The 27,856-nt window shown below is 47.7% G+C and overlaps 1 protein-coding gene across 1 annotated transcript in view; it reads right to left on the bottom strand.

Annotated features, from left to right (window-relative positions):
* The window catches only part of LOC139228945 (transmembrane protease serine 9-like), a 128,429-nt gene that overhangs the window by 89,116 nt on the left and 11,457 nt on the right, over nucleotides 1-27,856 (bottom strand). The window contains exons 3-5 of the mRNA XM_070860494.1: nucleotides 17,529-17,603; nucleotides 15,510-15,687; nucleotides 3,619-3,797 (exon numbers count right to left, since the gene is read on the bottom strand). Of these exons, the coding sequence (XP_070716595.1) occupies nucleotides 3,619-3,797; nucleotides 15,510-15,687; nucleotides 17,529-17,603 (432 nt within the window). The remainder of the gene's footprint in view (nucleotides 1-3,618; nucleotides 3,798-15,509; nucleotides 15,688-17,528; nucleotides 17,604-27,856) is intronic.

The raw sequence follows: 27,856 nt of genomic DNA, 5'->3' as shown, positions 1-27,856 counted from the left end.
ACAAGGACCCCCAGGTCACTCTGTACTGCAGCATTTTGTAATTTCTCTCCATTTAAATACGAATTAGCATTTTTATTTTTCTTGCCAAAGTGGATAACCTCACACTTTCCCGCATTATACTCCATCTGCCAAATGTTTGCCCAATCACTTAGTCTGTTTATATCCCTTTGCAGATTCTTTGCGACTTTATCCGAAACTCCTATTACTATGAATGAGAAACGATCCAAAACACACAAACATTACATAAAACATTGAAAAAATATCTCGCATCAATACACCAATAGAAATTAAAGTTGATATAAATGTTTTTTAAAGTTTTAATTTTTGTTAAAAATAAATGTAAAGTATTGGGCAGGGTATTTAAAAATAATATGTGTTTCTTTAATTTTATTTTTTATGTTTTAGGTGTGTTTTAAAACTCTTACGCCTGTAAAAGTATTGTGCTCTGAAAAACGGCTTTTCCGTTGCCTTCCCGGGAATTTCTGGGCCATTACCTGTATATGAAAAGCCAACTCCAACCAAAAATCTGTTTGAAACATCTTCAGACTAAAACATTGGCACACTTTCTGGATTGTTGTTTTAAATTATGAAGAGTATTCGAACACAACTGAAGCAGATTTTGGGGCCTGAAATCCATGGGGGGCAGAGGCAGGGCGCAGCGTCCTAGCGTAAGGATGCATAAGACCAGGAACTTAGTAAGTGACCCTGCCAAGATTGCTGGGGCAGGGGGAACCCTTTACGTGAATGTGAATGTCAGGGCCACTAGAGCTGCAGCTTCGGTGACTGCTTGCTCCAGGAAGCTGGGAATTTTGTCCTAAATCAACCCACTTGGGCAAGTGATGGGGTCCTTCCCTGAAACTGAACAATATGGTTATTAGTTCCCATTGTAAACGGGTTGATAAACATTCCAAAGATTTTGAAAACCTGGGGGGTCCAGGCCACATCTTGGTGGGATCCAAATGCTCCATTGATGTCTCGTTTAATATGAGCGCACCAGTCTGTTCTCGCCACAGATGCTGACTGAATGCTTCCTCCATTTCTGATTTTGTTTGCAATTTCCAGCTTTTTGATTTTTATTATCAAAGTTTAAATTGAATGTCTATCATCTGAAACTTATAGGAAGGTGAAATCAAATAGGAAGGAAATTGAATAACTTACAGACTTTGGAAGAATTTTTAAACATTAAAAAATTCCTCACCATCACAAAGATCACTTACTTCCACCTCTGTAACACTGCCCACCTCTGTTACTTGCATCAGCCCATCAGCCACTGAAACCCTCATCCATGCTTTTGTTACCTCCAGACCCGACAATTCCAATGCTCTCCTAGGCCGGTCTCTAATCCCCACTCTCATAAACTTGAGCTGATCCAAAAGTCTGCTGTCCGTATCCTAACTCACACCAAGTCCCGTTCATCCATCATCTCTGTGGTCATTGACCTACACTGGCCTCCAGTCTACCAACTCCTCAAATTAAAATTCTCATCCTCATGTTTAAATTCTTTCATGGGTTTGCTCTTCCCTTTTCTCTGTAAGTTCCTGCAGCGCTAGAAGGCCCCTGAACTCACCATTCCTTATTCTGGCCTCTTGCATATCTCCCATCCATTTACCTTATGAATGGCAGTTGTGTCTTTAGTTGCCTAGGCCCCACACTCAGAAATTATCTCCCAAAATTCTCCACCTCTCCACCTCCCTCTCCTCCTTTAAGGAGCTACTTAAAATCCACCTCTTTGAGCAAGTTTTTGGTCACCCCTCTTAATTACTCCTTCTTTGTCTTGCCTTCAAGTTTTTGATTACCTCTCTGTGAAGAACGTTTGATCTTTTCCTGTTAACTGCATTATATAATTGTGAGTTGCCGTAAATATCTGCTAAAATTGCAATTTTTGTGTTACTCTACATATTGCCATTCATAGAAACATAGAAACATAGAAAATAGGTGCAGGAGCAGGCCATTCAGCCCTTCTAGCCTGCACCGCCATTCAATGAGTTCATGGCTGAACATGAAACTTCAGTACCCCCTTCCTGCTTTCTCGCCATAACCCTTGATCCCCCGAGTAGTAAGGACTTCATTTAACTCCCTTTTGAATATATTTAGTGAATTGGCCTCAACTACTTTCTGTGGTAGAGAATTCCACAGGTTCACCACTCTCTGGGTGAAGAAGTTTCTCCTCATCTCGGTCCTAAATGGCTTACCCCTTATCCTCAGACTGTGACCCCTGGTTCTGGACTTCCCCAACATTGGGAACATTCTTTCTGCATCTAACCTGTCTAAACCCGTCAGAATTTTAAATGTTTCTATGAGGTCCCCTCTCATTCTTCTGAACTCCAGTGAATACAAGCCCAGTTGATCCAATCTTTCTTGATAGGTCAGTCCCGCCATCCCGGGAATCAGTCTGATGAACCTTCGCTGCACTCCCTCAATAGCAAGAATGTCCTTCCTCAAGTTAGGAGACCAAAACTGTACACAATACTCCAGGTGTGGCCTCACCAAGGCCCTGTACAACTGTAGCAACACCTCCGTGCCCCTGTATTCAAATCCCCTCGCTATGAAGGCCAACATGCCATTTGCTTTCTTAACCGCCTGCTGTACCTGCATGCCAACCTTCAATGACTGATGTACCATGACACCCAGGTCTCGTTGCACCTTCCCTTTTCCTAATCTGTCACCATTCAGATAATAGTCTGTCTCTCTGTTTTTACCACCAAAGTGGATAACCTCACATTTATCCACATTATACTTCATCTGCCATGCATTTGCCCACTCACCTAACCTATCCAAGTCACTCTGCAGCCTAATAGCATCCTCCTCGCAGCTCACACTGCCACTCAACTTAGTATCATCCGCAAATTTGGAGATACTGCATTTAATCCCCTCGTCTAAATCATTAATGTACAAGGTAAACAGCTGGGGCCCCAGCACAGAACCTTGCGGCACTCCACTAGTCACTGCCTGCCATTCTGAAAAGTACCCGTTTACTCCTACTCTTTGCTTCCTGTCTGACAACCAGTTCTCAATCCACGTCAGCACACTACCCCCAATCCCATGTGCTTTAACTTTGCACATTAATCTCTTGTGTGGGACCTTGTTGAAAGCCTTCTGAAAGTCCAAATATACCACATCAACTGGTTCTCCTTTGTCCACTTTACTGGAAACATCCTCAAAAAATTCCAGAAGATTTGTCAAGCATGATTTCCCTTTCACAAATCCATGCTGACTTGGACCTATCATGTCACCATTTTCCAGATGCACTGCTATGACATCCTTAATAATTGATTCCATCATTTTACCCACTACTGAGGTCAGGCTGACCGGTCTATAATTCCCTGTTTTCTCTCTCCCTCCTTTTTTAAAAAGTGGGGTTACATTGGCTACCCTCCACTCCATAGGAACTGATCCAGAGTCAATGGAATGTTGGAAAATGACTGTCAATGCATCCGCTATTTCCAAGGCCATAATGTTAATAAGGTTCAGGATTGTAATTTTTTGATAAAACCAGGTTGCATGCAAATCATTTTGATCTGTTAGAATTAGAATTTGGATTTATCTCCTTGTATGTAATGTCACAGGGATCAATATCAAATATCAACCTGGTACACTGAATTTGAATACCACACTTACCATTAAAGAGAATAGGTTGTTCGAGCTTGAGGAGAGTAATATCGGAACCTTCAGTCGCATCCTTGTAATCTTCATGGATAATTACCTTTTCAATTTTGTAGAACGAAGTTGTGCTTGTAATATCTGATAAGTTTGTAATACCAGCATACACCTTCCAGTGATCGAGAGCCTCGCTGCTGCTACAAATTCAAATTATATTTAGTGACAAATTTAGAATACTATATTCAAATGTGTCACACCAACTCTTGTGCACTGCAATATTTCAAAGGACAGATATCAGAAATTCTCTTTTATTATCTGTCTTACTTCCATGCTAAAGAAACAGCAACAAAAAAAGGATACAAATTGTTTGTGATAATAATAACAACACTGGATAAAGGTGTTACAAAAATGAATTCCCTATTTTGAAACCTAGCAGATCTCCCTACGGCATTGTTGATGGTGAATCGAGATTTTATCAAAAATAGTGGGGTTGAAATTGGCCCTTTCTATAAGGCCACTGGCTGCCTGATAGCGGTGGCCACAGGTCGATGCAGAATGGGCACCGAGCCGCAGCGGCCTGGCCGACATTCGCGGCATTTCCCTGATGGGTTTTCCCGAGGTGTGGATATCCATCCTGCTCCCTCACTTTCGCCCCACTCCTGCAGATGTGTCGTTAACGACATCATCAAATCATGCAGCGCCTCTGACCTGCCCTGGAATCTAAATTCAAGTCAAATCTTCTTCCAGCCGCCTGTCGGTGCCAACGACAGGTTTTTGGGTCGGTACACAGTGCTTGCTCAAGATCGCCAGCGCCTCGAAAGGCATATTGTGTCTTGCAGCATTCTTGTCGGGGAGATTTATTCGGACTTTTTCAACCATTGTGAGTTGCCTTGTTGACAGCTGGATTGAGTGATAGTGGCCCAGACTCTTCATTCTCTACAACAGAGAGCCGTGATTGAGGAGTCTGGGCTTTCAGAGGAGAACTAAATGGGGTCAGTGCTGGTTTCAGAACGCCTCCTGCACATTGTGTGCAGCAGGGAAGCACGCAGGAGAAGGTGGCGTCGGCTCCAACAGCTGGAGAGGCAACGGACAAGGGACGCAGCGCACATGGATGAGGAACATGCAGAAGGCCATGGAGATGGTGACAGAGCTGGACCCAGAGAGGTGCCCCAGGAAAGATCTCAGGAAGAGCCTGTTATCAGGAGGTGGGTCAAGTATGCAGAACCCCTGCACAACATAGTGGGGCAGATGCACAGGAAGCAGATATTAGCCAGCAGCAGGCTGCAGAGGGTGAGGACCAACAAGAGTCAGAGGGAGAAGGCAATGATGCAGCTGTGAGAAGAAGACGCCTACATAAACATGGTGGCAGAAGGCCCCATCATCAAAGGGTCTACACACATCAGTTCTTTTCCATGGACCTGACGGATGACCAGTGTCTCCGGAGACTGCGATTCCGCAAGGATATCGTGACGAAGCTGTGCAATCTCCTGCAGCCAGACCTGCAGCTCCAGACAAGATTGAGGACAGCTCTGACCATCTACTCTCTGACAAGAATGCTGCTAGACGCAACACTCACATCAAACGTGATCATTGCACTCAATTTCTATGCGACTGGATCTTTTCAAGCTGCAACTGCAGACATCGCGAACATCTCCCAGTTCGCCACAGATAGCTCCATCCATCAGGTGACAAATGTTCTGTATAAGAGGAGGAGTTAAGGGTGATGGGAAACGTGTGGGAAGTGGAGTTGAGGCCAGGATTCGGTTAGCCATGATCTTATTGAATGGCAGAGCAGGTTTAGGGGGCCAAATGGCCTATTCCTGCTCCTATTTCTTATGTTGTTATGTTCTTATGAGGAGGGAGTATATATCCTTCCCTAAGAGCAGGGAGAAGCAGTTGGAGCGGCAGACCAGATTTGTGAGGATTGCACGTTTCTGCAGGGTTCAGGGTGCCATAGACTGCACCCACGTCGCATTGAGGGTGCCATAGAACAATCCCGAGATCTTCAGAAACTGAAGGGATTCCACTCCCTCACTGTCCAGCAGGTGTGCGACCACAACTACAAAATCCTGGCAGTTGATGCCCGGTATCCTGGCAGCAATCACGATGCTTTCATCCTGTGCCAGACCGGTATGCCAGGCGTCTCAGCACCTTTAGTCAGAATTGGCATTGAGCAGACCATTGGAATCCTTAAACAGAGGTTCCGTGGCCTGGATCATTTCGGAGGAATGCTGCAGTACTCGCCTGAGCGGGTGTCCCTACTTGTGATCATCTGCTGCATGCTTCATAACCTGGCAATCATGAGACCACAACCATTGGAGGAGGAGGCAGAAGTACCACCTGAGGAGGAGGACCAGGAGGAGGAGGTGCAGGAGCATGACACACAGCAGGAGGAGGAGGAGTCACAGGAGGAGGACCAGGATGAGGTTCGGCGGCCACGCAAGAGGCGGTGTCACCATCCAGACCCTGCAAGGGAAGTCGTAAACCGTCTCAGTGCTGCTCATTGTCGCTGAGTTCACCCCCACTTTAGCCTTCATCTGTGAATCTCCATGGGCAAACCAATGAGCCCTTTCACACATCAGTCCCCGTACTGAAATGCGACACCTGCGCAGATATTCAAACCCAAAATAAAGATTTATTCGGTCAGAAATAATGGATCCAAAACACATACACAAAATCAATTCTCACCCTTGTGCAGTTCCTTAGAAACCCTCGTAGGTATACCTATTCTGGAACTACATGCAGTGTCTCCCCTGTGGCTGCATCATGGATCTGGGAAGGCAGCTGTGTTTCAGGTATAGAAGCTGAACTTCTGTACTTCCTCAACCAGCTCAGGCCCTGGAATGGCCGGCTGCAGATTGGGCCTCATCCTCCTCAGCACCTTCAGTCAGAATTGGCTGGATCGATTCCATGGTTGGGAGCAATGGTGGAGTGGCAGGTCTTGGCTCAGGACTGCTACAATTCTGAAAGACCACATCAGGATCTTGGTCCGATGAGCCTGTGCCACTCCCCCGGGGCAGCACCTCACCATCACCACCAATCTGCTGGAGCAGAGTTACGTGGGATGGCACGACACCGGAATGCCCCCGGTGGACCGCTGTGGACCCAGCCGCAATGGCAGCAGTCAGATCTCACGTGGTATCCAGCTGAGACTGCATGAGACCAGACACAGTCTCGATGCCACAAGAGACGACAGCAGTAAGACGCTCCATGGCCTGTTGCTCAGAGTGCATGAGAGCATTCTGAGCTTCCAGGGCCGCAGCCATCCTCTCCAAAGCAGCACTCAGACGTTCATTCTCTTATGCCTGTGCTGTAATGGCAGCTGACTCATCTTCCACGACACGCGACATGACAGCTGGATCCGCACAGCCACTCTGTGAGTCCTCCATCGTCTGCACACTGGCAATAATGGCTCCATGGGTTGCGCAGAGCTGTCCACAATGTGGGAGGCAGACTCCGCCACGCTCCTAACCACTTGCATCAGGCTCTCGGGCACCATTGGCATTGCCCCCAACATCTGTGAATGCATGGCATCGCCCCCAACATCTGTGAATGCATGGCATCCACCCTTCTTTCATAAGCCCCAACATCAAGGGGCTCGTCTGAGTGCTCTACAGCAGAACTCGTGTGCAAACTCACACAACTGTTGCTTTGTCCTTGACCATGCTGCAGTCCTCTAGGCCCTGATGCATCACCCAGTGCAGACCCCTCTACTAAATAAGAACATAAGGACATAAGAAATAGGATCAGGAGTAGGCCATTTGGCCCCTCGAGCCTGCTCCGCCATTCAATAAGATCATGGCTGATCTGATCATGGAATCAGCTCCACTTCCCTGCCCGCTCCCAATCATCCTTTACTCCCTTATCGTTCAAAAATCTGTATTTCCGCCTTAAATATATTCAATGACCCAGCTTCCACAGCTCTCTGGGTCCGAGAACTCCATAGATTTACAACCCTCTGAGAGAAGAAATTTCTCCTCATCTCAGTTTTAAATGAGTGGGCCCTTATTCTAAGACTATGTCCCCTAGTTTTAGTTTCCCCTATGAGTGCAAATATCCTCTCTGCATCCACCTTGTGGAGCCTCCTCATTATCTTATAAGTTTCAATCAGAACACTTCTCTATACTCCAATAAGTATAGGCCCAACCTACTCAACCGATCCTCATAAGTCAACCCCCTCATCTCCGGAATCACCCGAGTGAACTTTCTCTGAACAGCCTCCAATGCAAGTATATCATTCCTTTAATACAGATACGAAAACAGTACGCTGTACTCCAGATGTGGCCTCACCAATGCCCTGTACAGTTGTAGCAGGAATTCTCTGCTTTTATACTCCATCCCCCTTGCAATAAAGTCCAACATTTCATTTGCCTTCCTGATTACTTGCTGTACCTGCAAACTAACTTTTTGTGTTTCATGCACAAGGACCCCCCAGGTCTCTCTGTACTGCAACACTTTGCAATTTTTCTCCATTTAAATTAAAAATCTAACTGACCCGACTGCATAGTCCCAGTATCTGAGCTGGCACATGTGAGTGTAGGAAGCAGTGACGCAATGCTGGCAGCAGTATCCCCCTCTTCCTCGCTGTTAAGCTCAGAATAACTCCACAAGACTGTGTTGTAAGCTCAAACCATTGTGATCTTGGTCACTTTAATATGACTCCAAAGTGAGGCAGCAGCGCGTTGGACTGCCTTTTATACCTGCTTGCTCCCAGGGTACGCAGGTGACCCATAGGTCTCCCACAGGTGTGCCCCCTAGTGGCAAGTCTTACACACAGCTGAGGTTCACATACATAACACTTGCCCCCATCAGACATGCCGCCAATGTCTGCACTCGCCTCAAGGGTCTCGGTCTCGCTCTGGCTCACATTCGGGATTTCATCTGAAATCATAAATGGCACAAGGGGTCCATTCAGGGTGATGTAGGGCATTGCACCATGCAGCAAGCAACTTGCACACAATCATATTCAATTGACTGGTAAGTGCTGCCACTTTCAGAGAGAGACGGCATTAAAGGAAGGCCTTCAATTGCTGATGCTGCCTCAGAAGGATCCACACGACCAGCGGCCACAGGGAAGGCAACATGTGGGCCCACTAGCCGCTGCACCTTCTCTTCTATATCACTCAGCTGCTGGATATCGTCCTCGCCCCCACCTGTCCTCTGTTGTTTGTGGGAGACCTTGGCCTGCAAAGCAAAGAAGGGTTGCTGAGTAACATGTCATGAGGCCTTGACAATTAGTGCAAGTGTGGGTCCATTACATGCAGGTAACTCTCACATGAAAGGGACCCTCCATTGTGAGTATGCACACATAGAAATACAGGCCTCAGTAGTAAAATGATGTTTCATTGACTACATAGTGAAGATGGGAAATAAGAGGTGAAGGAGAGGCTCAGAGATGGAAGATGAGGAGTTGGGTGAACATGTACTCACTTTCATCAGTCGAATGATGTCATTCAGCCTTTTGCGGCATTGGGTGGCGGTGCGGTCATTAATGGAGGTCCCCGACACCTCCATACGATCTCTCTCCAGGCATTGACAAAGACAGTGCGACTGGGTCTGCCTGTGTCCGGATAGAGAATGTGCAGTCCGAGAGGCGGGAGTTCCTGGCGTTGGTGAGGCCTATAAAGGCCCAGCGGCAGCGAGAGGCGGCGGCAGTCCGAGAGGCGGGAGTTCCTGGCGTTGGTGAGGCCTATAAAGGCCCAGCGGCAGCGAGAGGCGGCGGCAGTCCGAGAGGCGGGAGTTCCTGGCGTTGGTGAGGCTTATAAAGGCCCAGCGACAGCGGGAGGCGGCGGCAGTCCGAGAGGCGGGAGTTCCTGGCGTTGGTGAGGCCAATAAAGGCTCAGCGGCAGCGGGAGGCGGCGGCAGTCCGAGAGGCGGGAGTTCCTGGTGTTGGTGAGGCTTATAAAGGCCCAGCGGCAGCGAGAGGCGTACCTCTGCAGCTGCAGCGGGGAGAGAAGGCAAGAAGTAGAAAGAAATCAAAAGGTGACGTCACAGCCAAGAGGGTAAGTGATTGGCTGGTGATTGGTGAGTAGTTTTTATTTTTTCTCTTCTATAACAGTGAGTAAACTTTAACATTGTTGTTGCCAATTTAAGTGTATCTAAGGGTTAAATCATGGCAGGAGAGCTCGGTCGGGTGTTATGCTCCTCCTGTACCATGTGGGAACTCAGGGACGACTCCAGTGTCCCTGACGACTATGTGTGCGGGAAGTGTATCCTCCTCCAGCTCCTGACGGACCGCGTTGCGGAGTTGGAGCTGAGGGTGGATTCACTCTGGAGCATCCACGATGCTGAGAATGACGTGAGTAGCACGTGTAGCGAGTTGGTCGTACCGCAGGGAAAGGGTCCACAGCCAGATAGGGAATGGAAGACCAACAGGAAGAGCAGTGCAAGGAAGGTAGTGCAGGGGTCCCCTGCGGTTATCCCCATGCAAAACAGATACACTGCTTTGGGTACTGTTGAGGGGGATGACTCATCAGGGGAGGGCAGCAGCAGCCAAGTTCATGGCACCGTGGCTGGCTCTGTTGCACAGGAGGGCAGGAAAAAGAGTGGGAGAGCGATAGTGATAGGGGATTCAATTGTAAGGGGAATAGATAGGCGTTTTTGCGGCCGCAACTGAGACTCCAGGATGGTATGTTGCCTCCCTGGTGCAAGGGTCAAGGATGTCTCGGAGCGGGTGCAGGACATTCTAAAAAGGGAGGGAGATCAGCCAGTTGTCGTGGTGCACATTGGTACCAATGACATAGGTAAAAAAAGGGATGAAGTCCTATGAAACGAATTTAAGGAGCTAGGAGCTAAATTAAAAAGTAGGACCTCAAAAGTAGTAATCTCGGGATTGCTACCAGTGCCACGTGCTAGTCAGAGTAGGAATCGCAGGATAGCGCAGATGAATACGTGGCTTGAGCAGTGTTGCAGCAGCGAGGGATTCAAATTCCTGGGGCATTGGAACCGGTTCTGGGGGAGGTGGGACCAGTACAAACCGGACGGTCTGCACCTGGGCAGGACCGGAACCAATGTCCTAGGGGGAGTGTTTGCTAGTGTTGTTGGGGAGGATTTAAACTAATATGGCAGGGGGATGGGAACCAATGCAGGCAGACAGAGGGAAACAAAAAGGAGGCAAAAGCAATAGACAGAAAGGAGATGAGGAAAAGTGGAGGGCAGAGAAACCCAAGGCAAAGAACAAAAAGGGCCACTGTACAGCAAAATTCTAAAAGGACAAAGGGTGTTAAAAAAACAAGCCTGAAGGCTTTGTATCTTAATGCAAGGAGTATCCGCAATAAGGTGGATGAATTAACTGTGCAAATGGATGTTAACAAATATGATGTGATTGGGATTACTGAGACGTGGCTCCAGGATGATCAGGGCTGGGAACTCAACACTCAGGAAAGATAGAATAAAAGGAAAAGGAGGTGGGGTAGCATTGCTGGTTAAGGAGGAGATTAAGGCAATAGTTAGGAAGGACATTAGCTTGGATGATGTGGAATCGATATGGGTAGAGCTGCAGAACACCAAAGGGCAAAAAACGTTAGTGGGAGTTGTGTACAGACCTCCAAACAGTAGTAGTGATGTTGGGGAGGGCATCAAACAGGAAATTAGGGGTGCATGCAATAAAGGTGCAGCAGTTATAATGGGTGACTTTAATATGCACATAGATTGGGTTAACCAAACTGGAAGCAATACGGTGGAGGAGGATTTCCTGAAGTGCATAAGGGATGTTTTTTTAGACCAATATGTCGAGGAACCAACTAGGGGGGAAGCCATCTTAGACTGGGTGTTGTGTAATGAGAGATGATTAATTAGCAATCTTGTTGTGCGAGGCCCCTTGGGGGAAGAGTGACCATAATATGGTGGAATTCTGCATTTGGATGGAGAATGAAACAATTAATTCAGAGACCATGATCCAGAACTTAAAGAAGGCTAACTTTGAAGGTATGAGGCGTGAATTGGCTAGGATAGATTGGCAAATGATACTTAAGGGGTTGACTGTGAATGGGCAATGGCAGACATTTAGATACCGCATGGATGAACTACAACAATTGAACATTCCTGTCTGGCGTAAAAATAAAAAAGGGAAGGTGGCTCAACCATGGCTATCAAGGGAAATCAGGGATAGTATTAAAGCCAAGGAAGTGGCATACAAATTGGCCAGAAATAGCAGCAAACCCGGGGACTGGGAGAAATTTAGAACTCAGCAGAGGAGGACAAAGGGTTTGATTAGGGCAGGGAAAATGGAGTACGAGAAGAAGCTTGCAGGGAACATTAAGACGGATTGCAAATGTTTCTGTAGATATGTAAAGAGAAAAAAGTTAGTAAAGACAAACGTAGGTCCCCTGCAGTCAGAATCAGGGGAAGTCATAACGGGGAACAAAGAAATGGCGGACCAATTGAACAAGTACTTTGGTTCGGTATTCACTAAGGAGGACACAAACAACCTTCCGGATATAAAACGGGTCGGAGGGTCTAGTAAGGAGGAGGAACTGAGGGAAATCCTTATTAGTCAGGAAATTGTGTTGGGGAAATTGATGGGATTGAAGGCCGATAAATCCCCAGGGCCTGATGGATTGCATCCCAGAGTACTTAGGGAGGTGGCCTTGGAAATAGTGGATGCATTGACAGTCATTTTCCAACATTCCATTGACTCTGGATCAGTTCCTATGGAGTGGAGGGTAGCCAATGTAACCCCACTTTTTAAAAAAGGAGGGAGAGAAACAACAGGGAATTATAGACCGGTCAGCCTGACATCGGTAGTGGGTAAAATGATGGAATCAATTATTAAGGATGTCATAGCGGTGCATTTGGAAAGAGGTGACATGATAGGTCCAAGTCAGCATGGATTTGTGAAAGGGAAATCATGCTTGACAAATCTTCTGGAATTTTTTGAGGATGTTTCCAGTAGAGTGGACAAGGGAGAACCAGTTGATGTGGTAAATTTGGACTTTCAGAAGGCTTTTGATAAGATCCCACACAAGAGATTAATGTGCAAAGTTAAAGCACATGGGATTGGGGGTAGTGTGCTGACATGGATTGAGAACTGGTTGTCAGACAGGAAGCAAAGAGTAGGAGTAAATGGGGACTTTTCAGAATGGCAGGCAGTGACTAGTGGGGTACCGCAAGGTTCTGTGCTGGGGCCCCAGCTGTTTACACTGTACATTAATGATTTAGACGAGGGGATTAAATGTAGTATCTCCAAATTTGCGGATGACACTAAGTTGGGTGGCAGTGTGAGCTGCGAGGAGGATGCTATGAGGCTGCAGAGCGACTTGGATAGGTTAGGTGAGTGGGCAAATGCATGGCAGATGAAGTATAATGTGGAGAAATGTGAGGTTATCCACTTTGGTGGTAAAAACAGAGAGACAGACTATTATCTGAATGGTGACAGATTAGGAAAAGGGGAGGTGCAACGAGACCTGGGTGTCATGGTACATCAGTCATTGAAGGTTGGCATGCAGGTACAGCAGGCGGTTAAGAAAGCAAATGGCACGTTGGCCTTCATAGCGAGGGGATTTGTGTACAGGGGCAGGGAGGTGTTGCTACAGTTGTACAGGGACTTGGTGAGGCCACACCTGGAGTATTGTGTACAGTTTTGGTCTCCTAACCTGAGGAAGGACTTTCTTGCTATTGAGGGAGTGCAGCGAAGGTTCACCAGACTGATTCCTGGGATGGCGGGACTGACCTATCAAGCAAGACTGGATCAACTGGGCTTGTATTCACTGGAGTTCAGAAGAATGAGAGGGGACCTCATAGAAACGTTTAAAATTATGATGGGGTTAGACAGGTTAGATGCAGGAAGAATGTTCCCAATGTTGGGGAAGTCCAGAACCAGGGGTCACAGTCTAAGGATAAGGGGTAAGCCATTTAGGACCGAGATGAGGAGAAACTTCTTCACCCAGAGAGCAGTGAACCTGTGGAATTCTCTACCACAGAAAGTTGAGGCCAATTCACTAAATATATTCAAAAAGGAGTTAGATGAAGTCCTTACTACTAGGGGGATCAAGGGGTATGGCGAGAAACCAGGAATGGGGTACTGAAGTTGCATGTTCAGCCATGAACGCATTGAATGGCAGTGCAGGCTAGAAGGGCCGAATGGTCTACTCCTGCACCTATTTTCTATGTTTCTATGTGCCACCTTCCCTCCACAGCTTGGACCAGGGTCTCAAGTTCCACATCTGAAAAGCAGCTGGCTCTCCTTAAACCTCTTGCATTAGCCAAGCAACAGAGACAAACTCAATGTTCAGGGCCTAGCTGCAAAACCTGCCCTTTAAGAAGGCCACGGAGCCACTGCCTCGTTATCACCAGATGTGCATCAGCTAAATTTTGCCGCCCAATTGGCCACTCCACACCCACACCGCTGCAAAGGGCCCATTACCGTCACCAATATCGCACCGCTCCTTTTTGTCTGCAAAATTGCTGAATTTCGCTCGAATGGCCGCCGCATCCATTGCCACGGTAATGAACGACAAAGAGCGGTAGATGCGCCTCGTTTTGGGCAGTGAGCAATTTCGACCCCAGTGTGTTATACCCAGTGTTATTTCCACAGTCACTAACATCGGGAGCAGTAATGGAATCTTGAATCACTGGGTGTATTTCTCCATAAATAGAAATATATCAAAACAGCAGGAGTTAGGGTGAAATGAATTTGGGTACTTTCAATAAAATGCAATTAAACCTCGAGGGGCTAAAATTGCCCCTTTCTATAAGTCCCGTAGCCGCCTGAAAGCAGCAGCCACGTGTCGATGCGGACTGGCCGCCGAGTCTCCGCGGAGTGAGCCGCCATTTTCGATATTGCCCTCCTTCAGTATTGGAGCGGTGTACAGGACCGTTCCACCCGTTTCTCCCGCCGCGTCGTGCATGCACCGACCCCTTACCAACCACTTACTGACCGGCGGCGAACCCTTCCCGAAATTGCCAGCGCGATGACGTCATCAGCGTGGCACTGATGTCTTGGAGCATCAGCCAATCCAACCCGCCCCCACTTCCGCTGCGCTAGTGGTGGCTCCGCCGCCCCAACTGCACTTCCGTCCCGATGATGAGGCCACTTCCGTCCCGCTCCAAAAAAAGCCACGAAGTTATGAATTTCTTCAGATTGTCCACCCCATGCATTGAGATCGGTAGATGCGTCCCATTTTAGGCAGAGGGCAATTTTGGCCCCCCTAGTCTGTAGCCACAAAACTAACACCAAATTAACAGTGTGAGTCAGAGAGATGACTAGTATGTCTGTTGTGCGAAATAGAAGTGTATACTGGTGCAAAGATTTTCATTTCCTGCGATGAAGATCATGAGCTGGATTTTCTGGTCCTTTGCGCTCCGAGTTTCACCTGGAGCGGCGTGAAAGCCAGCGTTCAGTTCTCCTGCGCCCCTTCGGGATCCTCCGGTCGGTTGTTATGACGGCGCTCAGTTGCACCGCTGGGAAAAGCTGCGCAAGGTGTGTAAATCCTCGCGTTTGGCCAGTAGTTTGGCCAATTGCCTGATCCATCCGCCCGCAAGTCCGCCCACAATGACCGCCCGGGAAATCAGTGCGGTCCAGCCTGGCCGGCAGCACAGAGGAAAGTAAAGTACTCCGAAGGTAAGGGCGAGTGTTTGTTCTATAAACCTTTCAGCGATTTGTGTTGTGGTGGCGTGGGCAATGTTTTGGGAATGTTTTTGTGGGTTTTTTTAAGATTCACCCCCCGCCGCCCCCACCACTATCCCGCAGGCCTCTATCGGAGCACATATGACCCGACACTTTAGTTCACGAGTTTTGCATTTTTGCACCTCAAAAAGTGTACAACACCTCCCTACGCACTGCATCCCTGACGCAGGGCCCAAATGGTGAACATTCTTTTCCAAAGCGCTGATTATTCCCGGCTGGTAACTTTCCCGCTCCGCCTACGTTTTTGCCCCAAAAGCAAAAAACCTAAAATCCAGCCCCATACCTTTGAAAGCAGTGAGCAGCCGTGATAATCCAACGACTGTCAATAATCGATCCACCACAGACATGGCTGAATCTACCCCATTGTTCAAAATGGAGAGACACTTGCCAAGGCCATTCACCAGGAGCAGAAACATTTCCACCAACAATTTTGGCTTCCGTTTGATTTGGTTTCCCACAACCTGAAAACAATCCATTTACCATATTATTATTATTCTCAAGCTGTGATAATTAATATTATTCATTACTACATTACTACTTTTATATCTACGTGCACATCCTGTCAACCTTTCCCATTATAGATGTCTACGTCCATTGACACTATTTATGTAAACCTATCACGCAACAATTACATGCTCTTGCCAGTGGTGGCATTGTAGCACCTCAATTTTACACCTCCGGATGCACCACGAAGCGCTGATGCACTTCAACACCCCTCCCCTTCGATTAAAGGGGAGGGCTGCTGCGCACACTACATGACCTCTGATGGTCACCCATGGGCCACAAGGGCAGTGTGCGACTTGGCCAGCAGCAAGGCACCCAAGGCGGAGTGCCGGACTGCACGATGACAGCTTGGACCACACTAGGGTCGCCATGGTCGAGCCAACTCGAGAGTCGGCTGACAAAAGAGGAAGGCGCCGAACACCTCGAGTCTCTTTGCGGGGAGGATGTGGAGTCCATGCGCAAACAGCGGAAGGAACGCACGACAACCCAAGCACTCCCCCACCCATCCCTTCAATCACCGTCTGCTCCACCTGTGACAGAGACTGTAGGTCCCACATTGGTCTCTTCAGTCATCTGAGAACTGATAGTGTGGAAGCAAATCATCCTCACCCTCGAGTACGAGGGACTGCCTAAGAAGAAAAAAAGTGTGCGGGAGAGGGAATCTCACTCTGCTACGCACCTCTGCTCCAGCCTCTACAGGGTATACAAGTTCAGGCTGGGGTCATTTAATTTAAATATTTTTGTCAGGAGCCTATGCTAGTATGAGCACATGTTGAGCACTGCTGGGGGAGGGGAGGGTTGCAGATAAAATCACCTTCATAAAGGATTTCCCTGAGGATGCTGGCATTCTTCAGGGATGTCCAGGCCAGGATCTATTTCAATCCAAGAAATGACCTGCAGGAACCATAGGAATTCCAGCATGGAAAATATCCTGATGACCTCAATGCCCTGCTATGTTACAGGCTTTGTGCAGGAGGGCGGGCACAAGTTGAACCCTCCCCAGGCCCCAATGGAAAATCTTGCTGCCGTTCTCATCCTGGGGCTCACCCTCCTGCCTCATCCCTCCCCAGCAGGGCCCACCTGTGGGCCAGTGCGGCATCCTATCTACCCGATACTGCACTGGCCCAAACCCAGCGAGCTGCAGCAAATCTTTAATCCCCGACGTGTAGCTCGCCAAACGGCATGGAAATTAGGCCCCGGCCTCAAGATAATTCAGGCCTCATGCCAGCAGGAGTGAATGCCCAAAAGTTAAAATTTAGCCTGGTGTTTCCAAGTCCGGCCTAATTTTCATGCCTCTCCGTTGCAGTCCCGGAAGACTTATGCTCTTGAAATGAATCCCAGAGTCTAAGGAAATTTGGGGAATTTAACGAGTGCTTGTGACAATAAGCCCCATGAAAGTGTGACATACAGTCCTAGGGTAGTAAGACTTCAAAATATTGAAGTATGATAGATCTCCTTCTGTTTACGAATTTCATCATCTACGAGTTAGCTTATTTGGGGTTATTAACCCACTACAGCAAAGTATCTGCTGCTGAGCAAAGCCATAAACAATCCACCTGGCGGTCCACTGGTATCATAATTATTACTACTCAGACATAAAGGCCCAACTGCACCATCTCGTGTCTTCTGCATTAGAGTTATTGAACTGGATATTGTGGAATTCTTGCTGTCAGAGCTACCGCTGGAAAAGAGGACAATCTCTTGCTGTACCGGCATGCTAACTTATGGGGCCTAAAATTCTGTTCAGCGGCTTCCTTCGGACGAATGCCTCCGATCCGAAACATCTCTACGAATGTACCTGCTGATGCCAGAGCTGTCTTTGATTCCATTTGGAGACCTTCTCTTCCCGTGCTTTGCAGCGAGTCCACCGCTTCTAGATTGGCAAGTAAAAGCTGGAGTCACATGGGGCTGGACAACCAATCACGGTACAGTATTCTCATTGACAATAATGGGAACTCTGCAACTCCGAGTTCCTATTACTGTCATTGAGAATACCTGCTAAAACACCCACACACAACATAATAAAAGAAAATACCTCATATATTTAACATTGTTTGAAATTAAAGTTAATTAAATGTTTTAGAAAAATATTTTTGGGATTTTATTTTAATTGTCTTATTAGGGTGTAAACTAAACTTACCTTAGTGGACAGGGGTTTTTTTACATTAAAATGTGTTTTTAAATTTTATTTTTATATGTTTAAAACTCTTACGATGGTAAAAGTAGGCTATGTGACTGCTTTTACCAGGCGCAAGATGTTACGGAGACTCACTCGGCAAGAGTTGGGCAAATAGCACAATCTCGCCTGCGCGAGTGTCCTGGCTGCGGGGATGCGGAGGATCTGTCAAAAGGACTTCTCTGCTTTTATACTCCATCCCCCTTTCAATAAAGGCCAACATTCCATTTGCCTTCATGATTACTTACTGTACCTGCATATTAACTTTTTGTGTTTCATGCACAAGGAGACCTCGGTCCCTCTGTACTGCAGCATTTTGTAAATTTTCCCCATTTAAATAATAAGTTACTTTTTTATTATTTCTGCCAAAGTGGATAACCTTACATTTTCCTACATTATACTCCATCTGCCAATTTTTCCCCATTCACTTAGCCTGTCTATATCCCCTTGCAGAATTGTTTTGTCTTCCTCACAACTTACTTTCCACCCATCTTTGTATCATCAGTAAATTTGGCTGCATTACACTTGGTCCCTTCATCCAAATCATTAATGGAAATTGTAAATAGTTGAGGCCCCAGCACTGATCCCTGTGGTACCCCACTAGTTGCAGTTTGCCAACCTGAAAATGACCCAATTATCCCAACTCTCTGTTTTCTGATAGTTAGCCATTCCTCTATCCACGTTAATATATTACCCTCAACACTGTGAGCTCTTATCTTGTGCAGTAACCTTTTATGTGACACCCTATCACATGCTTTCTGGAAATCCAAATACACAATATCTACTGATTCCCCTTCATCCACCCTGCTCATTGTATTCTCAAATAACTCGAGCAAATTTGTCAACCATGATTTTCCTTTCATAAAACCATGCTGATTCAGCTTGACTGCATTATGATTTTCTAAATGTCCTGCTACTGCTTCCTTAATGATGGATTCCAGCATTTTCCCAATGACAGATGTTAGGCTAAGTGATCTATACTTTCCTGCTTTCTGTCTCCCTCCTTTCTTAGGATTGGTATTGGTCATTTCAGTAATTATGGAAGGAGATAACACAAAGGAAGTGTATGAAGTACAAAACATAGGGATTATTAGAAAAGGTATGTATATAGCTTATCATGAGACAGTAACTTATGGAGACAGTTTGATAGGAACAAAATTGGAAGGATATGTTACTCATCAGGGCACCACGATACGCCCTCATAAAATTAGTTATGGTCCTGAGGCAGCTTGTGGATTTAATATTACAAATACGCTAGTAAATTGCGCCATGGAAACCATGTGCACACAATGGGGAAAGGCACACGTGGCGTATGTAAGCAACAGAGAAGACTGTGTAATGACTAATCAGAAATCCTTCAAGTACAATCAGCAGGAATGCCAGATCCCCACTGCTACAGTCTGCTTTGTTTCGGACATACTTTTGAGAATCGGAAGGAGGAATTGATAGACATACATCGACGAGAGTCAACATCGATACAGGTGTCAGGAGACATAAAGGAGGAGCTCACCAAGTACGTGAACATGTTTGGGGATGAGGTGCCCCCATTACCAGAGGGGACAGAGTGTAGTGTAACAAAATTTGCAGATGACACAAAGATTAGTGGGAAAGCGGGTTGTGTAGAGGACACAGAGAGGCTGCAAAGAGATTTAGATAGGTTAAGCGAATGGGCTAAGGTTTGGCAGATGGAATACAATGTCGGAAAATGTGAGGTCATCCACCTTAGAAAAAAAAACAGTAAAAGGGAATACTATTTGAATGGGGAGAAATTACAACATGCTGCGGTGCAGAGGGACCTGGGGGTCCTTGCGCATGAAACTCTTTTGAGTTTATCTGTAAAATAAAGAAACATTAAAACGTGCCACCCGCCTTGGATGACACAGCAGACATTTACAAGGCCCTTTTTTTTCCTTTTTTTTGGGGGGGTTTTTTTTTGGGCGCTAAAATCACATTTTTCCAAGTGCCCCCTATAAAAGGGGAGGGGGACACTAAAAGCACCGGCAATTAAAACAAAATTAAACTTTAAAACGTAAAATCAAATTAAAATTTGGTTGCCGGGCGTGATGATGCACTCCAGTCCCTCCGGTGCCCACCTCTCGCGGAAGGCCGCGAGCGTACCGGTGGACACCGCGTGCTCCATCTCCAAGGACACCCTGGACCGGATGTAAGAGCGGAAGAGAGGCAGGCAGTCAGGTTGAACGACCCCCTCGACCGCCCGCTGCCTGGACCGGCTGATGGCACCCTTGGCCGTGCCCAGGAGCAGTCCTACGAGGAGGCCTTCGGACCTACCCGCTCCCCTCCGCACAGGGTGCCCAAAGATCAGGAGAGTGGGACTGAAGTGCAGCCAGAATTTCAGGAGCAGCCCCTTCAAATAATAAAACAGGGGCTGCAACCTTGTGCATTCCATAAAAACATGGAACACGTACTCTTCCAGACCGCAGAAATTGCAGGCGGCCTGGGAGTCCGTGAACCGGCTTAAAAATTTGTTGCACGGCACTGCTCCGTGCACCACCCTCCAGGCCAAGTCCCCGATGAATAGTGGGAGGACCCCTGCGTAGAGTGCCCTCCATCGGGGACCCCCGCCTCCTCCGGACGGCAAGATGGTACGCCATGGCGTGTCCGGACGGCCGGCGAGGATGGCAAAGTTGAGAGTGTGCAGGAGCAGCCCGTACAGGAAACCCCTCCACGCGGAACTGAAAGGCATGGAGGGGATTTCCCCGAGGCGGCTCAAGTTGTGAGGCGCCGGCCCCCGAGGAAGGTTCCGGGGTTTGGCGCCGATGAGGAATTCCGTCCGGACGGGGGTCAGTTCGGATGGGATCTCCCCACGTGCTTGAGCCTCCTCGATGCACCTAACGGGGTCAGGGCCCAGAGCTGTTTTTAGCGACTCGATGGCATCGGCCGCGTGGCGGACGTTGGCAGAATTTAGGCGCCGCGCCAGCGTGTCTGGCGCCATCCAGCCCGCTCCTCCGCCATCGAGCAGGTCCCTGACCATGGTCACCTCACCAGCCACAGCCCTCTCTTCCGACCGCCACATAAAACCTCGGTCGTGGAGGTACGGATTCCCGAGCAGCGGCTCCTGCAGGACGGCCGCCACTCCAGCTGGCGGAGAGCTGCGCTTGGTGGAGACTTTGTTTCAGACCCTGATGAGTTCCTTGTAAAAGACAGGCAGCTCCCGGAGGGCGGTCCTGACACCCCCCAAGTTCACAAACAGGAGCTGCGTGTCGTAATTGAGGTCGCGCTGCTGGCGGAAGAAATACGTCGCCAGAGCACACCACCTAGGAGGGGGCTCGACGTAAAGGTATCTCTGCAGGGTCTGAAGACGGAAAGTCGCGAGCTGGGCGCTGACGCACACCAACGACTGACCGCCCTCCTCAAGCGGGAGACTCAAGACCGCCGCAGAGACCCAGTGCTTCCTGTTGTTCCAGAAGAAGTCCACCAGCTTCTTCTGTATCTTGGCGACAAACGCAGGGGGAGGGGTCAAAGTGACCAGCCGGGACCACAACATTGCGGCCACCAGCTGGTTTATGACTAGCGCTCGACCCCTGTAGGACAGCACTCGGAGCAGTCCTGTCCAGCGCCCTAGGCGAGCGGCGACCTTGGCCTCCAGCTCCTGCCAGTTCGCCGGCCAGGCTCCCTCGTCGGGGCTAAGGTAGACTCCCAGATAGAGGAGATGGGTCGTGCTCCAGGCAAAAGGCCTGAGCTCCTCCGGCAGGGAGTCCACCCGCCAATGACCCACCAGGAATCCAGAACATTTCTCCCAGTTGATCCTGGCGGAGGACGCGGCCGAGTAAATCTCCTGGCACTCACGCATCCTCCGCAGGTCAGCGGGATCCTCTACCGCGAGGAGCACGTCATCGGCGTAAGTCAAGAGGACGACCTCCACGCCCCTTGCAGAGCCAGTACCGTCAACCTCGTCCACAAGAGGCGCAGGAAAGGCTCCACGCAAACGGCGTATAACTGGCCGGACATGGGGCATCCCTGGCGCACCCCTCTCCTAAAGCGAAGGGGCGCCGTCAAGGACCCGTTAACCTTAATCAGACACTCCGCGGCGGCGTACAAAAGTCGGATCCGGGCAACGAAATGCGTCCCGAACCCGAAAGCGCGCAGAGTTCCGAGCAGATAGTCGTGATCCACCCTGTCGAACGCCTTCTCTTGGTCGAGGGATAGGAAGGCGACCGACAGACCAGCCTCCTGGGAACAATGGATGAGGTCCCGGACCAGATGGATGTTATCGTGGATTGTCCGGCCCGGGACCGTGTAGGACTGGTCGGGGTGGATCATGTGGTCCAGCACGGCACCAAGGCGAGCAGACATCGCCCTGGCGAAGATTTTGTAGTCCGTGCTGAGGAGGGAGACCGAGCGGCAGTTCTTAAGGAGGCGGAGATCGCCCTTCTTAGGCAGTAGGACGATGACTGCCCTGCGCCAAGAGAGGGCCATCTCCCCGGTCGCCAGACTTTCCCCAGGACCCGCGCGTAGTCGCTCCCCAGGACGTCCCAGAACGCCCTGTGGAACTCCACGGTCAGCCCGTCCAGCCCCTGGGTCCTTGCGCATGAATCCCAAAAAAGTTAGTTTGCAGGTGGAGCAGGTAATCAGGAAGGCGAATGGAATGTTGGCCTTCATTGCGAAAGGGATGGAGTACAAAAGCAGTGAGGTCCTGCTGCAACTGTATAGGGTATTGGTGAGGCCGCACCTGGAGTACTGCATGCAGTTTTGGTCACCTTACTTAAGGAAGGATATACTAGCTTTGGAGGGGGTACAGAGACGATTCACTAGGCTGATTCCGGAGATGAGGGGGTTACCTTATGATGATAGATTGAGTAGACTGGGTCTTTACTGGTTGGAATTCAGAAGGATGAGGGGTGATCTTATAGAAACATTTAAAATAATGAAAGGGATAGAAAAGATGGAGGCAGAGAGGTTGTTTCCACTGGTCGGGGAGACTAGAACTAGGGGGCACAGCCTCAAAATACGGGGGAGCCAATTTAAAAAACCGAGTTGAGAAGAAATTTCTTCTCCCAGAGGGTTGTGAATCTGTGGAATTCTCTGCCCAAGGAAACAGGCTGCTCAGGCCAGGGCAAGGTCAAACCTACAGATAAAAACACATTCCAAGAACCTGAGAATGATTTCATATGCTATGGAGGGTGAAGAGATCACAGGCCACTTAGTAGGCAATCTGATAAGGAATAACAAATGCTTTGACAGAATCCCTTCTTTGTATCTATTCTCCCATTTGTGTTATCTGTGGCAGTTAGTTCACTTTACTTAGCCTCTCACTGTCACTGGCAGTGTCTTCTATCACTGACACTCAAAATCTGTGTAATAATGAGTGAATCCTTTGGGTTTTTGAAGATTTTGTCTTCGGCTGCTAGGATAGAACTTCCCCCGCATATGCCGGAATAAAGATCATTTCGAACTTAACTCTGGAGTCTGTCATCAATCGGGCGTCGATCCTCTATTTCAGTGGGTCTGTTCGGGAGAAAGGAAGATTTCTCCACAACACAAGGTTAATTAGTGAAAGATTTGGCAGATTTTCCTCTTTAGCGCTAGAACATAAGGAACTGGCAGGGCAGAAGCGCTCGTCACAAATTCGGGTACAGGCTGTCCACATGTTCCATCCATTACTGAACAGAAATATCAAACAGCTCATGACCAAATTTATAACAAATTCTTCTGCCTTGCAATCCTCTTACATCCAGGGACTGAAGAGGAAAATCTTCCCCTTTGTTTGCACTAGTTGATGAATATATAAGATTATAATAGTTGGATGAATTGTTTTTCACACAGAGGGATATTAGTACTTTCGCAGCAAACTCAAAGTGTTTTTGAGTCAAAAACCATAACATCAAAGACACTATAACTTCATTTTAAAAGCAAATTAGATATAAAAGAATATAAAAAGTTACTGGGAAAGGATGAGCTCTGGTTGAAGAGTTAGTGATTTGCCACATAGTCTCTTTCTCTACTGTAATTTCCAGGATTCTGCTATTATCTTGCCTTCTATCATACAATTGCAGGCTGCTCCCCATGTCAAAAATTAACTTGATTGCATGTGATATGATGAAAAAGATGTGTGAGACATAATGGCCGCAGGAGGGGTAACTTTACAAGTCCATACCATCACCAGGGAGCCTTGCCTATCAGCACTGCATTTCAGTTATCGTTCCCTTTTTTGCCCATTAATCTTAATGGTTAGAAAAGCATGGGCAGTGCACATCTAAGATTCCAATATGTGCGGTTGCTGGTGAGACTCCCGTCAGCAGTATAGATTTCTCAAATTAGCTCCAAACGTTCAAGGTAGCAAACTCATTCTGCTCAACCTTTGTTTATATTATGAACACCTTGATTAGGTTACTGCTTTGTAATCACTCCCAGTTATTCACTATTTTCTAAGTATAATGCATATACAAGACTCTAATAAGTAGTAATTTGAGGATCATCTATACAACAATAGTCTAGCTAACAATAGTCAGTATGGATACAGAAGAGAAAGATTCTTCTTGCCCAACCTCCTGAACTCCGTTGAAGCTTGAATTAATTATACTCAACATTATGAGGATTCAGAGTAAACTCTGAGAATGGATAAGAATGGATATGAAACAATGAGTACTCACTGGAGGAGTTCTGTCAGAGTGAAGGGAAGAATTGCTGAGTGGGTGCCTCAGGGCTCAATGCTGGGGCCCCTACTGTTCCTAATTTATGTAAATGACTTGGATTCAGAAACTCAAAGCAAAGTAATCAAATCTGCAAATGATACTACACAAGGAGGGGCAGTGAATCAGAGAAAGCAGCTCAGAAACTGCACAAAATATGTAAAAGAGCATAACAAAGGCAGATGAAACAGTGCAGAAAGGTGTAAAGTGCAGCACATAGGAAGGAAAAATAGATGACTTATGAGAGTAAATTTTTGTCTCCCTACCATCCTGCTTTTCTGCAAGAATTGGGGGTGGGAGGAGGGGAGGTGGTAGTAGGACATAAATCCTAAGATAATGGCCGGAATTTTACCGGTGCTCAGCGGACGGGATAGGTGGGTGGTCAGCTGTCAAATTTAAAATGAATGACAGCGGGGCGGGAACCAAGGCCAGGTTTACTTCACTTGACGCTGCACACCCTGGCTGCCACATGTTGTGGCAGGTTGCCACCACCACACAACAACAACATAAAGCATCCCTATAATGCACGGATTTGTTAAAGGAAGGTCGTGTCTGACGAACTTGATTGAATTTTTTGAGGAGCTCACAAGGTGGTTCAATGAGGGTTGTGTGTTTGATGGTGCAGGCGGGAGGGATTTAGATTCCTGAAGCATTGGGACCATTTCCGGGGGAGGTGGGACCTGTACAAGCCAGACGGGTTGCATTGCAATAGAGTCGGGACCAGTATCCTCGTGGGAGGGTTTGATTGTGCTGTTGGGAGGGTTTAAGCTAGCTTGGCAGGGGGATGGCACTGGAGCGTAGATTCAGTGGGGAGAGAAGCAAAACTGGAATTGGGCAGCAGAAAAGTAGAAAGTGAATTTGGAAGACAGAGGGAAAAAGGCTGGTAAATAGACAACAAGGGAGTTGGGCACCAATAAATGGTATGTACTTCAATGGAAATGAATATAGGGATTAAGGCAGATGAGCTGTGAGCACAGATAGACACTTGGCAATACACTATTATAGCTATTACTGAGACATGGCTGAAAGAAGGAGAGGTATGGCAGCTCAACATTCCTAGTTGCAGGGTTTTCAGGTGGGATAGAGAGGGGGTAAAAAAGGAGGGGCGTGTCACAGTATTAATCAAAGAAACAATTACAGCTATGAGAAGGGATGATATGTTAGAAGGGTCATCAAATGAGGCCATATGGGTTGAATTGAAGAAAAAAAGGGGTGATCATACGGCAGGAGTGTACTATATACTCCCAAACAGTCAGAGGGAGATAGAAGAACAAATATATCGGCAAATTGCTGTGAAGTGCAAAAAACTATAGAACTGTAATAGTGGAGGATTTCAACTACCCTAATATTAACTGGGAAGAAAGCAATGTAAATGGTACAAAGGGTGCGGAATTCCTAAAATGCATTTGGGAGAACTTCTTTAGCCAGTATGTAACAAGCATAACAAGGGAGGGAGCGGTTCTGGACTTGGTTTAGGGGAAGAAAGAGGGGCAAGTGGAAGTTGTATCAGTGGGAGAGCATTTTGGTGCTTGTGATCATAATTCAGTAAGATTTAGGGTACTTATGGGAAAAGACAAAGGTGGACCAGAAAAAAAAGTTCTCAATTGGAGTAAAGCCAATTTTGCTGAGCTCAGATGGATTTGGCCAAGGTGGAGTGGAAATAGCTACTTGATGGTAATCAGTGTCAAAGCATTGGGAGGCATTCAAGGAAGAGATCCTGAGGGTACAGAGAAAGTATGTTCCCTTAAAAAAAAAGGTGGGGCGAACAAATCTAGAGCCCCGTGGATATCAAGGGACATACAGGGTAAGGAATAGAAAAAAAGGGAAGCTTAAGACTGTAGGGGAGGACGAAAACCCCCTCATTTTACCCAGAAGGAAAAGGGCTGTGGGATCTGTCTGTGCTGCAATGTGAAATTGAAACCGAGACGGTTTGACCTTGGCAGAGCAGTGATTGGACGGGGGAGGACACCGTAGGGCCAATGGTGGGACAGAGTCAGCCCGAAACATGGGGCTTTCAAGCCAATGGGAGAGCACTTGCTCGAAAACTGTGGGACGGACTCATCGCCATTATCGGGCTATTGTCTTCCCCATGTTTACACTATGAAATTATGCAGACCTTCAGAAAACTAGGGAACCCAAAACAACCCAAGGGTCTACACAATGGCTACAGGAGGCCAACCCAATCAACACCTACTCAAACCTTGAGTAGGTTAACATCAGTGGAAAAAACCCATAATAATCTAAAACTGCTGCATTTTTCAAAATCACAAAGGCCTCCAATGGGAAGGATCGATTTCAGCAGGAGAGGCGGACTGGATAATCAGTGTCAAAGCACTGGGAGGCATTCAAGGAAGAGATCCTTGAGGGTTTGTGATGCATTGTGTGTGATTCCCTGCTCTCGTGATCCAACAACCAGCAAGCCTCTCGATACTGAAGGAAATCCAGTGTCCGAAGGCACCGAAGATAGAAGAAACAAACCACCAGACTGCAGAAGGCACAGTAGTGAGTAGAACCTCTGGTCCCTGGAACTCCCAACTCAGTTAGGCCAGGAAAGGTGGGAGGTTGGGCATTGTACTGCTAAACTTGTGTAAAGATTTTCGTTGTGTCCGTTTAGGGGGATTGTTTTGTTGGTGTATTGCTGTTTGTTGAGATACACCTTGTCAAATAAATTGGAAGCCTAAGCTCCTCTTGGAATCACCTTGTCTCAGTTCTATTGTATTACATCTCCTGATCGTGAGTCTTATGTCAGAAGAGTGTAAGGGAAGCTAGGAGCGCCTCTAAAACGCTCAACTGTGTGTCACAGGCTAGGGAAGAAGGGGTTAGGAGTGTTTGACACTCACAGGTGCCTCACAGGCTAGGCATAAGCTGTGGGGACGCACGAGTCTCAAAACCCCCTTCATAAGCTGTGGACACAGTCTCTCCAGGAGTGCTCTTGCAGCACTCAGGGTACCTCACAGGCCAGTCATAAGCTGTGAGGGCAGAAGCCCAGAGAGAGACACCCAAGGCACAACAACACTCCCCAGAACCCCTTACAGAACATGGTGACCGTGACAGGACATAAGCAAACAGGAGTTGTTAATATAACAGATGAGGTGATAAGAGAGGAATCTAAAATGGAGGAGAGAATTTCCTCATACATTTTTGGCAAGGTGAACCTCACCAAACCTTGGGTGCAAGCCCTCACACGGGCAGAGCGCCCAGGGGATGCTGCTGCCCAGTGGACAGCAGGGAAGGACCACAACCGCAGGGTGGAAAAGGCCATCTGGCTTATCTGCTTCACCCGCCAAGTCCGAAAGCTCG

This window comes from Pristiophorus japonicus, chromosome 2 (assembly GCF_044704955.1).
Source record: "Pristiophorus japonicus isolate sPriJap1 chromosome 2, sPriJap1.hap1, whole genome shotgun sequence".
Classification (NCBI taxonomy): domain Eukaryota; kingdom Metazoa; phylum Chordata; class Chondrichthyes; family Pristiophoridae; genus Pristiophorus; species Pristiophorus japonicus.
The sequence above is the reverse complement of the archived record's forward strand: the minus strand, read 5'-3'. Positions and strand labels throughout refer to the sequence as shown.